At 46.6% G+C, this 16,927-nt stretch overlaps 1 protein-coding gene across 1 annotated transcript in view; it reads left to right on the forward strand.

Moving 5' to 3' along the window:
* Nucleotides 1-16,665, forward strand: part of PRRX1 (paired related homeobox 1) — a 41,407-nt gene extending 24,742 nt beyond the window's left edge. The window contains exons 2-4 of the mRNA XM_054073619.1: nt 8,677-8,852; nt 9,421-9,602; nt 14,424-16,665. Of these exons, the coding sequence (XP_053929594.1) occupies nt 8,677-8,852; nt 9,421-9,602; nt 14,424-14,562 (497 nt within the window). The 3' untranslated portion in view covers nt 14,563-16,665. The remainder of the gene's footprint in view (nt 1-8,676; nt 8,853-9,420; nt 9,603-14,423) is intronic.
* Nucleotides 16,666-16,927: the final 262 nt, after the last annotated feature.

The following is a 16,927-nucleotide window of genomic DNA, read 5'->3' on the forward strand; positions in this document are numbered from 1 at the left end:
CCACTGCCTTTAAGGAAGCTGGTGGATCCAGGTGGACGTGGATACTGGCCTTCCTGGTACACCAGTCAGCTGCTGCATGGGAAGTTCTCATTACAGGGTCAAACTAAGAGCACTGGTGACTCTTAAGAAGAACAGCGTTGTGCCCGTTTGGATATACACCACATGCATGTTAAGGTTAATAGGTTAGACAATTCAGCTTTTCAAGTCTTTGCAGAAAGGACAAGAAAGGGTGCTGGAGAGGAGAAGGATGTTATCTGGAATGAACTAGGACAGGGAGGGGGCCAAGAGCACAGAAAGGCGTCTTTGGAAATGAGAAAATACCAATGGAGCAGGGCGGAGGTTGGGAAGTTTGATCTTGGCTGCATGAATGCCGTTGCTAAGATGAAACATCAGGACATATGGCATGGGAAGGGGAGCTGATGGGAAGAGGATGTGGGTGTTGGAAGTCATACCCCTGACCTTGCAAATCCGTGACTTTACACGTGTTCTGTGCTGCCAAACACACTGAACCCAGGTCTTACCCAAGAACGAGGAAGGGGCTGTGAAGGCTGAGGAGGTGCTCCAGCTCTCCAGGGAAGCTCTGATGGCCATATTAGCACCAGCGGATGGACGTCATTGCGGAGGAGCGCTGCGCTGGGAAGCATAGACTTGGTTTTAGATACGATACCTTTGGGTATGGTGGTGGGGGCTGGTTGGCGGAGCTGTGCAATTGCGTCTCTGCTCCCCTGCCATGGGCCCGATGCTTTTGCGGCATCCGTCTACCCTGATGAGGGACTTGGGGGGACCACAGCCCCCTTAGATCCTGTCACCTCCAAAGCCTGGTAAATCCACCCCACTGGATCACCGCCACAGTCTAGTGGTTTGGTCTTTTTGTCAGTTACAAAATGCAGTCTCACAGAACACGATTTGCCGCTGGCAGGCTTTTAAAATATGTGTTTGCTTTTGATTATATTTTTTTAAAGTTAATTTTCCAAGGATCAATGTGGTAATGCATATAAAAATTACAATATGTAAAACAAAGTATAAAAGCATACAAGGAATTCCAAACACATAACATACTGTGCCTTGGAGCTTATGAGATCCATACAGTGCTTATTGTATTATGGGAACACTCTGACCCCAAGACCCGGTAGAAAGGCTTGTTAGAAGAGCAGGACTAAGCCATGTGCCTTATGAGCTATAGGATGCCCAGAAGGAAAACCCTAGCGAATATAAAAACAGAGCTGTTACAGCAGAACGCAGACTGGTCTGTGGGATCTATGGAGACTTTCAATGGCTGTGTACCAATTTTTGAGGAAGGATGTATACTTTCACCCCGGCAAATATTGTTCTCCCAGTAATTAACACCTTTCCAGGGAGACTCTCTCGATTTCCATTGGATCATGATTACTTTTATTTTTTTCGAACATCATATTTTCTGTCATCTCTAGCAAGCAGGAACATTGACATGCTCAGGGAGGACACACATCTTAGCTGCTCTCACTGCCCATATGCTCTGCAGATGAGTGGCACAGCACCAGAGGAGAAAACACACTGAAAAGGAGTTCTGTCTTACGTTTGTCATAGGACAGGGGTCGTAGCTGTTTGGGAAGAGCTCATGCTGCCCTGTCCGTGGGCAAGAAGGGTTACAGTGGGACCTGATCTCCAGCTCTGCAGACCCACAAAACTGCAGAGCAGGATACAAGGGATGCCTCTGCACTCAGTTCCCTGCAGCACCTGGTAAGTCTGGGTGAAAACTGCATGCTAGAGGCTAGTCTTTAGGAGCTCAGAGGTATCTACAAGCTCTCTGCCAGGAAGATGACAACCCTAAGACCTTGTTCCTGGTGGGTGAGAGTAATTACTGGGCGCTGTGCCATGAAACCCACCCAAAAATATCCCTTTTGGCTATGGCGCAGGCAGGAGGTCCCTCTGCTCGAGCACCTGCCCTGGTGGAGGTCGATGAGGGTTTCATCATCGGTGCTTTACGGGACCTCAGCGAGTTCCCCTAGTCTGGCAGGCAGAGCCGAGTGCAACAGGAGACCGTAGGCATGCTATCCATGCAAAAGCTATTCACAGCTCTGTAATGATATGTAATTGTTTGTATGCGGTCAGCTAAAAATTATCCTGATAGGTTCCACATTGCAGACACTTCGGAGAGGAACTGCTGTAGTCCTGCGGGTAATGCTGAAAATACATTTTTCCGTTTAATATTAAAACTAGGTTTTGTAGGAAAAACTCAGGATTTTCTTTCTGAAGCCCCACTCTCTGTGCACAAAATAACTTCTTCTTTTTGCATAGAAAAATTGAACCTTATTAGTTTATGAGATAGTGAAGGCTTCTAAACGAAACGGTACATCTGTTTCTTTGTTTTCTTCTTTTTTTTTTTTTTTTTCCCCGTGTTCTTGGTGATGTTAACAAGACTGGAACTTCAGATACTTGCATCTTCTGTATAATTGAAATAATTCGAGATCTTGTGCGCAGATGGTGCAGAAAAAAAACCAAATAAACAGCGAAAGTTAGAAAAAAAAACCTCAGCCAGTGTTGTGTAATGGGAGGAAAATGATTGTTCAAAAATCTTTGTAGTCTGACCTATAATCACAAATATAAACCTGCTGTTATCGCGATTGTGCATCCGGGCTTCATATTGCTGCTCATCAGTGTGTGAGTTAATAGATGTTTCCCACCTTAACATATTTAGTTCTCTTTTAAGTGTCGCCTTTATTCTATATCACCTACATTTGTGATGTCTGGTGTAGGGTAATTATAACTTTTCCGTGTAGCACTTGTGAACCCTGAAGTTAAACATTATTTTCACTTGAAAATACTTCTCATGCATGAAAATACTTCTCATGCATGAAAATACGTATAAGCAAGAGTTTATTCTCTCCTGGGAGCGTTTAGAGCTATACCTCAGGCAGCTCTGAGCACAAAATCTTATCTGCGTGGGCCTTGCACCTGTTCTGTCGCTGCTCATGGCTGACAAGGACGATGGATGCTCCTGGGCGGTGGGTCCTGCTGCCCGGAGGAGGAGGCTCTTTCCAGGCGATTCTTAGGAAAGGAAGCTGCAAAACTAGCGATGGACCTGGCCATCCAGCCTGGTCAAAGACATGGAAAATAAGCAGAGGGAAAAGAGATGGGAGGGTTTTTTTCCCCTGTTTTCTGCCAAAGTGATGTTTTGGGGCTGGAAAGTGCCTTTTTTGGGTTGTAGTCACCTCGTTTAGGGTGAACCCTGCTCTGGGGAGGTTCAGTGCTGAGTGCTGTTAGTGTCCGATGGTGGTTTCTTGATGGGGTGTGATCCAGTCTTTACAGAAGCGGTGGAGATGAGAGCCCCTGTCCACAGGCAGCCCCGCTCTGGGGCAGCCGTCATCTCCAGTGTCCCACATGGGTGGAAGATCACTTCTGTGTTCCATCTCAAACCAGCTGGGATAGGGCTTTGTCATCAGGTGGATTTTCTGTATTGCCATTCCTGCTTCCTGCTTCACTTCCTGGTGCCTTGTTTTAGCTTTAATTAAACCTTTCTGGGCTTGGGTTTTGTTTCCTTTTTTGGTTTTGGTGGGGTTTTTTTTAGGATATAAATAAAAAAATATTTTTTTGATGATACAAAGCTGCCCAGCACCCAAAGATTTGCAGTATTTTGGAGGGATATAATGAATCGAAAGCAAAGCAGAGCAGGAATAAAACTGGAACGTGAGCCTGCAAAGTGCTGTAGCTGCCTGGATGGCTGATGTTAGGGACAGGAGTCTGCAGGAGACCTGCAGAAACATAGAAACATTTCTACTCAAGCTTCTTAAAATTTAACTTTAAACCAAATGAAAAAAATTTCTTCTCCCTTCTATTCTCTCTTTTCCTTTCTTTCCCCCACCACTCCAAATAAAACTTTCTCTTTCTTTTGGCTTGCAGGGCTTTTTCTTTCATTTGAAAGTGGTTTTAGTTGCTAGTTGTCTAGTCTCTAGATTTCTTTTCCCTGTGAAATAATTGGTTCGTTTCTTCTTTAATTAGTGCTCAGACTTTAGCAGTAACTTCTTATTTCAAAGGCTGTGATTATAGTGCAGTTCCTTATTCTCTTCCTGGAATCCGTTTTCAGTTTGCAGTTTATATAACTGAAGTGACAAATCTTTCCTGCCTTACCATGCATGATATTGTGGTTAAATGTCTCTGTCCCTCACTTAATTAAATTCAGTTACTTACTTTCAATTTGGATACAATTAATGTAGTATAAGAGCTGGTTCTGGACTTAATAGAACTGGTCAAAACTTTTCAAAGCTGCCCACACAATGTAAATCACATCTGGAAATTAAGGTTTTTTTCTGACCTGGAATAAAAACAAGTATGTACAAGCGTTCCTGCAAACTGGAAATGCAAAATATGTTGTGGTTGCAAGAACTGGTGGAAAAAAATCTGATCTTGTAATTTATATGTAGGCACTTAGTTCTCGGCTGTGTTTTTACGCATTAATGTATTGTATTTTCAATGTGGCATCCCAACAGGAGCCATCTGATGGTACTGCAGTGGTAGTCACAGACAGTGGAACAGACACTGTGCGATAAGGAGAATACATCAGGGTGTCTTCAAGCTTCAAGGCATGGATCTGCTTCACATGATGAGCAACGGAAAAAAAAACCAGGGCATTTCATACTGTGTCATTTAGGACCAATAAAAAAATGCTCTGGTGCATCCTAGAAGTGTGGTTATGTATGACACCAGGATTTGCGTGTCGTGGGTGAATGCAGAAATAACAGGAAAACACAAACAGGAAACTAAATCCCTCAGCCCAAAATGAAAGGCTGGGATTTTGAAATGAAATTCCCAGATTTTCCAGCATCAGGTTCCTGAGGGGAGAACGTGAGTTTCTGTCTCTCGGGGGGGCTGCATTTGAAAGCAACTCAGCTTTTGGGAACGCGGCTTGTAATAAAATATTTCTGATTAAAAGAATGTTGATTAAAGACTTCTGAACCATCCAAAAAGCTTCAGAGCCGTTTTCCTCTTCTTTCCATTTCTGCTGACTCCAGTCGCTAGTGCTGTCAACACTGTTTAGGAATTCCATTTTTCAGTGTTCAGCATTGTTTCCTGATAAAGAAATAATGGCAGAAAAAAAATACCCTGTTGACACGTTGAAGGCAGCCGGTGAGCACTGTGAGCGAGGTACATTTGCAGATACATGGGGGTTAGGTGTCCGCAATCCCTCGTTAGCAGTTTTTAATCAACACATGGCATGTCTGCGTGGCAAAATGCAAGGAGAGATCAACCCTGCAGTGCTCTAGGCTAATATGGCTATTACCGTTGGGTTTTTTTCCTGCTACCCAAGTAACTCCTGCAGGCACTTGGATCTAGCTGTGTTGTGCTGTTCCAGGGGGGCACTGAAACGAGATCTCAGATTCCCAACCCCCGTCACGGGTTGTGCCACATCCATCCAGCGACATCCTGGAAAAAGAAGGTGACTCACGTCCCTGCTCCACGCCAGCCAGTGCTGGAGGTGCGTTAGCCAACGGTGACCCGACAGTGAGTCACTGCAACGCGGCCACTGCCTGCAACTTTCCGTTGCTTGGCCCTGCTATTTTTGGGTCCGGTAATTATGAGGTGAGCTGTGAATCACCAGTGTCTCACTTTACACCGGGAGGAAACCAGGCAAATTACGTTAACGTGTTTGGCAGGAGAGATTCTTGTTCTCCGGTGTTTTTAGGGCTTTGGCTCTTCTTCTTGCTTCCTAGAGTGATGTGCTCGCCCTTTCTCATGTGTAACTGTCACACAGGATCTGAGCAATGGCCAGACAGCCTTTGGCTTGTGCTCCCTCCAGCCGGCTGTGCTCTTCTGTGCAGGAACTGCTGCTTCAAAGACCTGGAGGGGACTCCCAAGGGGTCTCAACAGCTTTTATTGATTTGTTCATCCAGTCCACATAATTAGGGTTTAGATTAGAAAAACTGGGAAGCCAGGCACCCCTGTTGACACTGGTCTCTGCGGCCGCTGCGCATGCAGTGTTTCTGCCATTTAGAGGGACGATAGTGCCCTGAAGCTTGTTATTCCCTGTTTGCTTGTTGTGTGGGGCACAGCTATGTCAAAGCTCGCCAGCAGAGCCGGGGAAATCGCTCACCCTTTCTGTAAAGGCTTTGATGATGAGTCAAGAGAGGAACCTGCAGGATTTCTCTGCTTCTTCATAAGGGACAGACCTTATGACAGTGCCCAGGGAGGTGGTCGAGTCGCCTTCCCTGGAGGTGTTTAAGGAACGGGTGGATGAAGTGCTTAGGGACATGGTTTAGGGAGTGTTAGGAATGGTTGGACTCGATGATCCAATGGGTCCTTTCCAACCTTGTGATTCTGTGATTCTAACCCCCCAGCAGGTAGAAACACGTGCATGGTGTTCAGCCCAAGGAGCAGTTAAATCCTACTGCTTTGCTTCCCACCACCTGAGCAGAATATTCACCTGTAGCCTGGATTTAATGCCTCAGATTCCTACGTGCGTTTGTTTTTCTTGCACATTCCTACCTCTGCCAGTCCCTTCCTCGCTCAGCTTTACGATTCACCATGTGTGTTAAAAACTGCTCTCCAAATGCTTCCTCTCAGATACAGGGAAACCAAGGGCATATTTTTGCACCCAGGAAATTTCCAGGCTGCAAAGGAGTCTGCTGGGGATGGTCAGGCTGCTGGAGAGGGGTTGGGGGTGGAGAAGCTGTAAACCCGCAGGAATTTGAAAAACCTACTTTAATTTAAGAGGAATGTCCTTTTGTTCCCAAATGGATGGGCCTTGCTCCAAAAGCATTCAGGTGCAGTAACTGTTACCAGATGGGCTGTGAAAAGCAACACAAACAGGTGGCGAGGACAACAACTGTAGACTTTAATTTCCTTGTCAGCTTCTCCCGGTACCTCAGATACCCCCTAGAGAGCGGAGGATGAGGAGAGCTGTTGTATTTGCATGACATAGATAGCAAAAGGAATGGCTGTCCAGGCTGTATACAGCACGTCAAGCCCTGGGACTCTCAGTGGTGGGACTGTCACCTCAGCCGCAGTGTGCAGTGATTCACTTGAAACAGAATTCACCTGCACATGCAGTTTTATAGATACGATGATCAATGTATTTTGGGTCATGATGATATGTATATAGGCTCAGATCCTCCCAGGTGGAACTACTGTTTTCCACGTGAGACAGTGGGACCACGCTGACGTTGCCCACTCGAGGCTTTGCCTGGTGCTCTTGGGACCAATGAAGGCTGGAGCTGCAGGAGCGTGAGAAGCCTTGGTGGTTTTGGTAGGAGCCCACACATACCGGAGCACTTGAAGAGGGATGAGTGCAAGGTGAGGTCATACCATTCCTACAGCCTGAATGGGGCTGTTTTATGGTGGCAGCAGTGGCCTTCTGCTCCTGCAGGCTGGTGCCTTGCCCTCTCCACTTACTTGACTGAGGCTCCCCACAGTAACTGAAGTGTTTGCTGTGCTGTGACTGGTGTGAGGAGTGAACAGACTTTGGTAGAGGTAGGGCGGAAGCAGAACTAGTGTCATAGCCTCCTGCTTGTCCTGATAAAGACAAACCCCTGGAGCCATCACTCACTGCATGCCAGTACCTGCGAGTGCTGGTGCATTGCTAGCTCCATCCCTGCTGCTACGCCGGCACATGCAATAGCGCTGGGAAAGGAGAGACAGCGCAGAGCAGATATTTGCTGAGAAAAGCCATCTCAGCACTGGTGTTGCTCTGGTGACCGTAGGCACAGGCAGTAGTGATAAGTGTGACTCCGTGTGTACTGATGTACCAATTTGTTGCTGAAGTAAATACAATCCAGGCACAAAGCAATATGTGCTTTTACGGGAGACATGGTTTGTTGCTCCCCACCTTGGTGGCCTGGGCAAGGCAAGGAGGATGTTGGACAGTGCACAACTGTTCTTCAGTTGACAGTATCCAACGTGCTTATGCTCAGTGTCTCTCTTACTGGATTTTTGTTTCCCAATTGCAGTGCTATCCGTGTCTGTCTGACTGTATTTCCACATGTTCAGCTTGCAGGCATACAGGCAAAACTAGTTTTTGTTCTTCTCTCTTGTTCAGACCCATATCAGCCACACTTCATTGCCACTGTCTGGCACCTCTTTGTTCACAGCTCCCCATCTCTGCCCAGATTGATGCCTCTTGGTCGGGATATGGGGAGGATAATAGAGTGCTGTCCTCATTTAAGACAAACGGAGCTGCATACAGAAAGTGGCGTTACCTTGGCTACACTCAAGCCCAGAGTAATAGCCATTTCCTTGCACTTTCCTTACACCTTCTCACCATCAGTAAGTGTTGTTGCAGAACTCCTGCTCACCCCAGTGGGCTACGTTATGTCCCTGTACGGGCAGTCCTGGGAAACTGGAAGCTGAAGGAACAGGATTTCATGATTCTTTTTGATTAGAAAAGATTTCTAGGATTATGAGGAACAGGGAGACATATTTTGGACTTCTGTTTCTTTTTCGATATAAGGAAGCTGAGGCATGGAATGTCTTTAGAGAGCTGGTAGAAGCCTTGCAGAGTTGAACTGGGAAATAAATGCGTGGGGTCAATGCATTTTCCACCTCCTTTTTTACCTCGGGACTAACACAGCATGGTTAAGGTGCTGCATTGAAATTACACAAACCCCTTCCTAAGCCCTTTCCATCTTGAAACCGTTTAGGTTATTCACCTTGTTGCTGTGGGCTCTTAGCTTTCTAGCTTTTTACATCTCCAATTGTCTCTCCTAGATGATCAGCTGAACTCAGAAGAGAAGAAGAAAAGAAAGCAGAGGAGGAACAGGACTACCTTCAACAGCAGCCAGCTCCAGGCATTAGAGAGAGTCTTTGAGAGGACGCACTACCCTGATGCCTTCGTACGGGAAGACCTTGCACGCAGAGTCAACCTCACTGAAGCAAGAGTTCAGGTAATCACCACAGCTTGTACCCAGACACACCTCACCTCGCAGCGGTCATCAGGCCACTCCAGTATGGCAGGAGAAATTCTCTAGGGTCACCAAGCTTCTGGGTCATGCTGTACGGCAGTCCCAAGTGTGGCATGCCTTGAGAAGGACTGCAGGCCTGATCTGCCACCTGCCCAGTCAGATGTCTTCAATACAGTTCCTCCAAGGCCAAGATATTGGATGTTATGTGCTCATGGTGCTCACGTTATCTTAAGCTGTGCAGCTCTTAGCTTGCAAACCTGCACCTTCTGAAGGTCAAAACCAACCATGGAACATGGCACTCCCAGGCCTTGCTGCCTGCAGCACAGGACAGGTGTGATCCCACAGGGACCTCGTTGACCCAGTTTCTTGTATGAGTTCTTTATTGGGGCAGACATAAGGATTGTCTTGTCATGAGAGTTTCCAGTGACAGGCAGCCTGCTTTTACTGAGTCCTGTGTTGCTCACCGTGGCAGAGGTGGTGAAGCGAAAGGGTGGCTGTCACAGCAGAGCTGGTAGTGATGATTGGTGGGTCGGTGTGCTTCCTACCTCAGGTGTGGTTCCAGAACCGGAGAGCCAAGTTTCGCCGGAATGAGAGGGCCATGCTGGCCAGCAAGAACGCCTCCCTGCTCAAATCCTACTCAGGGGATGTGACCGCCGTGGAGCAGCCCATAGTACCTCGCCCAGCTCCGAGACCCACCGATTATCTCTCCTGGGGTACTGCCTCACCTTACAGGTGAGTAAGTAACTCCTCTCGGGTTGACGGGTTTCTGGCGTAATATAGAGCAGCCCAAGAGTGGCCCTTGGACTGCTCTTATGGGCTGTTTATATTTACACAGGACATCTGGAGGATACAGCACTTTGACCACCTCACTGGTTTTCCTTACCTGTTCTCATCCCATCCCATCTCACTGCCAGGCTTGCAAAGTGTGCTTGCTTCAGCATCATCATGGCTCTCTGGAAGTTGGGTCCATGAGAGGTTGCAGCTTTTTTGGTGGCCTCTCTCTGCAATTCAGGAAGTTTCAAGAGAGGATCAGGGTCTGAAAATAGAAGGGGTTGCACCTGCCACCCTAGTGCATCCAGTTTAAAGCAAGGAGGAAACCTTGTCATGGAATATAGATCCAGGGAAGGCGATAAAGTGCACTTGGATGGGCTCAGCCACCACATAGTGTCCAGCAGAGGGAGTTCTGTGGCTGTCTCACTGGTTGGGATGCAAGGAAGGACTGGGAACACGCTCCAGCATGTTGCTCCTAACCCTCCCCTCAGTTGTCAGCATTTAACTGGTGAGAGATTTCTTTCTAGTTGGTCGAGCACAAATGTGTGTGTGAACAAACTGTGCTGTTGTGCAGTGCTGTGGTTTGCCGGCAGTGAGGACCCACTCTGGGTGGGAGACTGGTGTCAATGTCCATCTCCTCTGGTCAGTGCTGCTTAAGCAGTGCAGATGTGGTAGCACCAGTCTGCTTAACGGAGCTGGGATGTCCTTTCCTGTCACTGTCCTCCGTATCCTCCTCCATGCCTTCCAAAGTCCAGCAAGGACTGGGTGTGGTCATAAGATCCACAGGATGTGTTGGTTTGTGGGGAAACAGCTGGCTTATAGGCAATTAAAAATGAGATTGCTGTGTATTTTTTAGCACAGTGGCTTCGTTGTTAGTTAGGAACTTGGAGACTTTGGCTCCAGGATTTCTTCCAGTTCATGTGGCTTGGTTGCAGCCAGCTTCCCACTGGCTTCTAGGAGTCACACCAGGCCCAGGACCTCTCTTCCTTGGTCACCTTGACACCCCAAACATTACTTGCATAGTTAGGTCTGTGGCTTCCCTGGTAGTTTGCTGCTTCAGCGCCATGAGGTCCTCCTCATCCAACCTGTAGCTCCAGAAGAACAAGTTACATGTTCACCCACTCCAGATGCTGAATAGGATGCTTTTGATGACCACCAGTTTGGAATTAGAGATGGCCCTTATCCTTTGGATTTTATCTGAGCTTAGGGATGAAAAGTACAAGTCCTTCCCCACCCCAGTGAAATTGCCCTGGTCACAGTACCAGACGCCTGCTTGAACTCCCATGGCTTAGTTCTCACACTTTTAAAAATAGATTGTCCCTCCCAAGACGTTGTTTCAATGAGGGGCTTCATAATGGCTTCTAGGAGAAGACCCTGCAAAGGTGACTTCCAGGGGAACAATGGGAAGGGCTTTTTGGGGCCACTCTGGGCAATGAGAAACCCAAGGCACCTGGGACATGCAAACAAGGAGAGCAAAGGAGATGGGAAAGCCTTAGGGATGGTTTTCTGCCCCGAGATACAGACCGGGCTGTGCCTTTCCATGGTGTGAAGATGCATCCTCACTGTCCTGATGTCTTGCCCTTGTTTTAAGCCAAGATATTTCAGCAAAGACTTTTGCAGCTTACAGCTGTCACTTTAACTGACACTTCGAACCAGAACAGGCTGTCACCTTCCCGGTGCCCTGCAGAGGGGTAGGAGGCACTGACAGAGGAGCAGAGCAGCTGGTTTACACTATGTGGAGTGGTCAAGACTCTCAAACAATTTATGCTCCCAAGACCTTCTAATCCTACTGGTTATGTCTTAGCAATCGCATCCGTCTTACTGGGCACTTGCATGAGGTTGTCACAATCTCATTAAGGCTTTGAACTGAGTAAGGTTATTGAAGTGTTGGACACCTGGTGAAAAGCAGCCATGCAGAGTGTTTGCGTGGTTCTTTGCCCCCTCCCCACGTCCCTGACATTGCTGTAGCAGCCCCTGATTAACGGCTAGTCCAGGAGAGGGCTGAGAGCAGGGCTCAGAGCTGCACAGCCAATGTGGTTTTTACTCTTAGATCTGGGGAAGTTTTTCAATCAATGTGTTTATTCTCCAAATACACTCAGCCACAGGTCAACCAAAGCTATTTGCAGATCTGTGTTGCATAGATAGCTGAGTAGGTGCTATTATTTTTTTGAAGTTGAAATGTTTTGCTTAGACATTTTTTAGCATAGGTTCCTAAGAAAACAAGACTAGCAGTCGTGCTGTCAGCCCACACTTCCCACTCTAACAGCCTTTGACTCCACGAGCCATTGAAAAACACATTTGTAAAGATTTTAGACCTCAGAAACATGATGTTCCTCTATGTTTTGTGAAAGCAGGCAGCTGAGTAGAGGAAGGAGACTTTTTCTGCCTGAATGGGGCAGAGGGAGGGGGCAACAGGGTGACTTCAACCCTTATTAGATTCTAGAGAGTCTCTGAATCAGCTCTTCAAGTCATACTGACATTTGGAGACAGCTGCCTTGGGTACTGATCCTTGTGGAATAACTTGCTAAAAGAGTGCATTTCTGTAGATTTTTGGTTTAGCAGAGACTTCACTGGGCAGCAGGAATTTTCCCCACACCTCTAGAGAGCAGAGAGCAGGAGCTCCCTGGAGTATTGGACCCAACTTGGGCAGCAGTTACAATTGAGTTTTGAGTGGGGACAATTTACACCCAAGTCCTAAAATTCCTATTTTAGCTAAGCTAGAGTATTCTTGAGGCTCTTTTTATTTTTTTTCGAGCACAAAAATCATGGGGGAGATGCACCTTGTGGAAATCGGTGGGAATGGGTGCTTTAGTGGCCATCAGCTATAGACCTTGCGAAACTTTGTGATGCCTCTGCAGTCAGCACCCGACTTCTCACTTTGCTGCTGACTTAAAGTGGCAAGGGTGAAGTGACCAACCCAATGTCAGCCACAGAGAGGGAGCTGAGGGGGTGCACGGCTGGCTGGGTGTAGCTCCAGGCACACTGATCCATCGTGTTCTTGACTCCATTGAAATGCAGCCCGTATACCCTGAGCTGGGCAGAATCAAACTGCTCCTGAGCCCCAGGAGTGCATGGGAAAGCTCCACAGCTCTCCCCACCAGCTCCTCCACTCAGGGCTGCCGCGGCCGTGGGAGGTCTTCTCTCTTTTGAAACGTGTAGGATTCTTCTGCTAAGAAAGAATAAGCCTGTATTTTTTAAGGTTATACCTGAATTTTTATGTGTGTATTTTAATGTCCACCTGCCATGTCCTTCCAGTAGCTATTAGAGACTCTCAAAGTGCCCTGAATGTGTGCTCTCCTGGGGAGAGTTTTCGATGCTTTTCCCTGGGTGAGTGTGAGCAGCTGTGGTGTGTAAACTGTTTTATTTCCACATTTTCCTGATGTAAAGGTGACAGTTCCTGCCTGAAGAAGTTCTTTTCCCTGATTTTAAAATGAGAAATAGGAGTCATTTGGTCTGGGATGGAACCTCCTGGTATTACCTGGTCTGGATCTCCTGGAAGTTGAGGATTCAGACAGCACTGGATTATTGCATTTAAACTCCTGAAGGTCAGCTCTGCTGAAGTGAAGTCAGAGATACCACCAGCACGAGCATGCATGCCCATGGCCTGGATCTGTTTGCACAACAAATGCCAGCTTCCCTCAAGGAAGGTTTGCTATTGCAAAGTCTCTTCCAATCATGGAGGTCAGTGCTGGAAGAATTTAAAAAAATAATAAAATAGAGAGAAAGGAAAAGGAAAAAGGGAAAAACAAGCTATCTTCTTTCTTGGGCTGTAGATGGAAGAGACATTTCCCAGAGCCTCAGACATGAGCCATGAGGGCAGGCAGATGGAAAGGGTCAGCACCAGACGTGAGATTGTTTCCGGAGCATTTGTGTTTTCCTCTTGAACTTGCTGCCTATGTTAAATGGGCATCTAGTTCACTCGATGTTTTCCAGCTGGTTTTGAGCTGTAGACCCATTTACAGGACTTGCAACACATCAGGAAGGTGCACCAAGGGAGGTTTAAGTTGGATATTAGGAAAAGGTTCTTCTGGGTTTTGGGGTAGGGGGGCTTCTTTTTGCAGAAACCTGGGGCACGTGGGTTAAACAAATTGTCTGGTGGTCTGGAAAGCAGATTTAAAACTTTTAGTAGGGTAAGAAAGGAGTCAGAGTTTGTTTAGCCTCCACTGCCAAAAGTAATGTTTTTCATTAATAAAGTCTTGATTTGAAGGGAGGAAAAATGCTGTGGGTATTTTTTCACCCCTCAGTCTTTAAGGCAAGCTCTTTAGGATCAGAGGAAGTTTTGAGGGAAAAAATGTGGAAATTTTCATTCCAAAAGCCTGAAACCAGAATGCATCACAATTGTTGAAATGGGGTTTTCCCAGCGTGTTTCTTTAATGTACCATGTGTTTCAGCAGTGACGTGATTTCACAAGCAATAAAACCAGCAATTACTCTCATCAAAAAGACATTGATTCCAGTGGGAATACTTTTAAGGACAATAGTCAAACTGGCAGGCTGGGCACCCTGACCTCATTGTAAACATTTTGGGTTAGGAAATAGGAAATGGAAATTTTCCTATTGACTTCAACCAACTTTGGCGCTGGCTACCCCTGGGTAAGTGAACCGCGCTGGAGAGATTTATAGGGGTGTAGAATAAAAAGTAGTGATAATTCCCTGCTCACATAAGAAACATGTCCCACGGATATGGAGACCTCAGAGTTTAACTTTGCTGCAGTGCGTGTCTGCTCTCTGCATGGCGTGAAGACCACAACTGACATGACATTTCTTTCTTTCCACCCCACAGTGCCATGGCCACCTACTCTGCCACGTGTACCAACACCAGCCCGGCGCAGGGAATGAATATGGCCAACAGTATTGCCAACCTGAGACTGAAGGCAAAGGAATATAGTTTACAGAGGAATCAAGTGCCCACAGTCAATTAACGACTGGAGGCAGCTGTCTTACAGAAGGAGAAAATACAACAGCACCCGTCCTGCTTCGCAACTTGTTTGTGCTGAAAGAAAAGCAAACAAAAATACCCCCAAAAAAACACAAACAAAAAAAAAACACAAAAAAAAAAAGAAAAAAAATATAATTAAAAAAGCCAACCCTAACCCAGAACTGAATGCAGGGACCAAACTGGGAGCAAACTGAACCGCTCATGAGTGACAAGGTTCCTCCTTCCTTTTGGGATAATGCCACCATTTTTTTTTTTCTTGTTATTGTCAGGTTTATTGCTTCTGCTCAATATACTATGAGCTTCTTCAGTAAAGGACAGTCTCACCCTTGTTGTTTTCCATTTTTATATGGGACTGCAAAAAGAAACCTCTGCCGATCTCAGCTGGTGGATGTGTCCCACCTACTATCATGCTGAGATGCAAAGCCTGCTCCTCTCCTCCCTGCCCCACCTCACCCTAGAAGAAGAAGTTGTTTTGGCTGCCGCTTTCTGTTATATCCACTTAATCCTTCATCCCCCCCAGTCCCTTGTGCCACAGAGGCAACGTCGATACCATTAGTCTACGAGAAGCCTGTTAGTGCAACAAGATGGGGTTGTCCTGCCTGGGTTGCCTGGACCAGTCTGAGATGTAAGGAAGACTTCCTTGGGCTTCGCAGTGCCTCGTTGCTTTCTTCGGTATTTCCAGCCAGCACTGCTGCCTCAAAAAGCCAAAGAAGAGAGAAAAGCCAATATGGGTGTGTGAGCAGGGGGGGCTGTAGTGGGGGGAGCGCTCTGTAGTGCCAAGAATAGGACTGTTAGGACACTCCTTTCTATGCCTTACAGTTTGCGCCACAAGGAAAGGTGTTGTCCAGATGCATTTGTTTTATATATACTGTATATATTTATATATATAAGATATACATGCAAGCTTGGTTGGTGTTTTTTATTAAACAAAATAAAATCCATTGAAAATGTTTAGGATGTTTGTGCTGCATCCAGGTTCCTGGAGCTGTGCATTGAAATTCCAGCCACATCCTTGTCTGAGCTCTTCCCGGTAGCCCCGGCACCGCTTGAATTGACCAATTCACATCTTCCCATGAGAAAGCCCAGAGAAGTGATGCTTGGAGGGAGCCACGCTCCTTCTTACCTTTTTCCTGTGGGTATTTGCAACTTGATAGAATAAGATGATGATCTTTTTCCCAGTCAGACAGATTCGTGTGGCTGTAGGGGACACGCAAGGACATACTCATGTCTCAAGTCTCTGCCAGCCTCTCTGAGGACAGGTAATGTCTCAGCAGGGAGCATCCCACATGGCGTTCCCATAACACTGCCCAATGAGACTTGTCCTGTAGCCTTAACCACCCTTTGCTTTCCCCACCTGCTGTCCTCCCTCTTGGGTCTGGAGAGCTAATTAGAACCTCATTTTCTTTTCTCCATGAAGAGCAGAGGAGATGCAACCCAAAAGATGTTTCTTCCATGCAAGCATCCTGAGGAAATGAGGCTCGCTCTTGTTGCTGGTGATGCCTGCCTCCTTCAAATCTGGGAGGAGAAAGGGGCTTATTTAGGGCAAATAGTGCTTGTGCAGGAGACCTGCCTGAACCGAGTGGGGCTTTGCGATGGAATGGTCCCGCTGAAGGTAGCAGAGCTACACCATGGTCCAAGCTGGACCATAAGGGAAGGAGAATGAAGATCAGTCATGAGGGATACTTCTGGCAGAGCAGTTTAGGTCTCCGTCTTGGTGTTTGCTGCAGACGCACTGGGCATATGTAGATGTCTGACAGTGTTCTTAGATAGTCTAAAACAGCACGTTGAAGGAAATGAGAAATAAATCTCCTCAAAGTAAAGGTGAAAATTAAATTGGCAGAGAGTGAATGGAAATCCAGCCAAAGCATTTGAGCCAACACTGGGAAAAAAGCCCCAAATCCAAAGTGGTGTAAGTTGTGTTCATGATTTTGCGTGTTGCTGCTGGATTTTTTTTCCTCCCTGCATGGATATTTTTGAGGGGAAAAAAAGAAAAAAATCTAATTGTGATCAGGACAAAAAGCTAGAAGTTGTGGATTGCACTGGCAGACAATACCAGCCAAGGAAGCAAAACTGGAACAACACTCTTTTAAGAAATCCATGATGTTCAGTTTGATTCTTTTTTTTTTTTTTTGGCCTTTCCTTCTGTAGTCCAGAGAAGCTAACATCTCTAAACTGAAATATTTCTATCACGAGTAGTGTGGTTCCAGCTCCTAGAGCCAAGTGATCATGTTGGAAATCTCACCCTTCACTTAGAAACTCACTCTTGGTTCCTGTGCTTAGACAAACACGGAAACTATTGAAGAATGTGTCCTGCAAATCAGAATGAAAAAGGACACAGTGCCATGTAA

Source organism: Cuculus canorus, chromosome 8, assembly GCF_017976375.1.
Source record: "Cuculus canorus isolate bCucCan1 chromosome 8, bCucCan1.pri, whole genome shotgun sequence".
Lineage (NCBI taxonomy): Eukaryota > Metazoa > Chordata > Aves > Cuculiformes > Cuculidae > Cuculus > Cuculus canorus.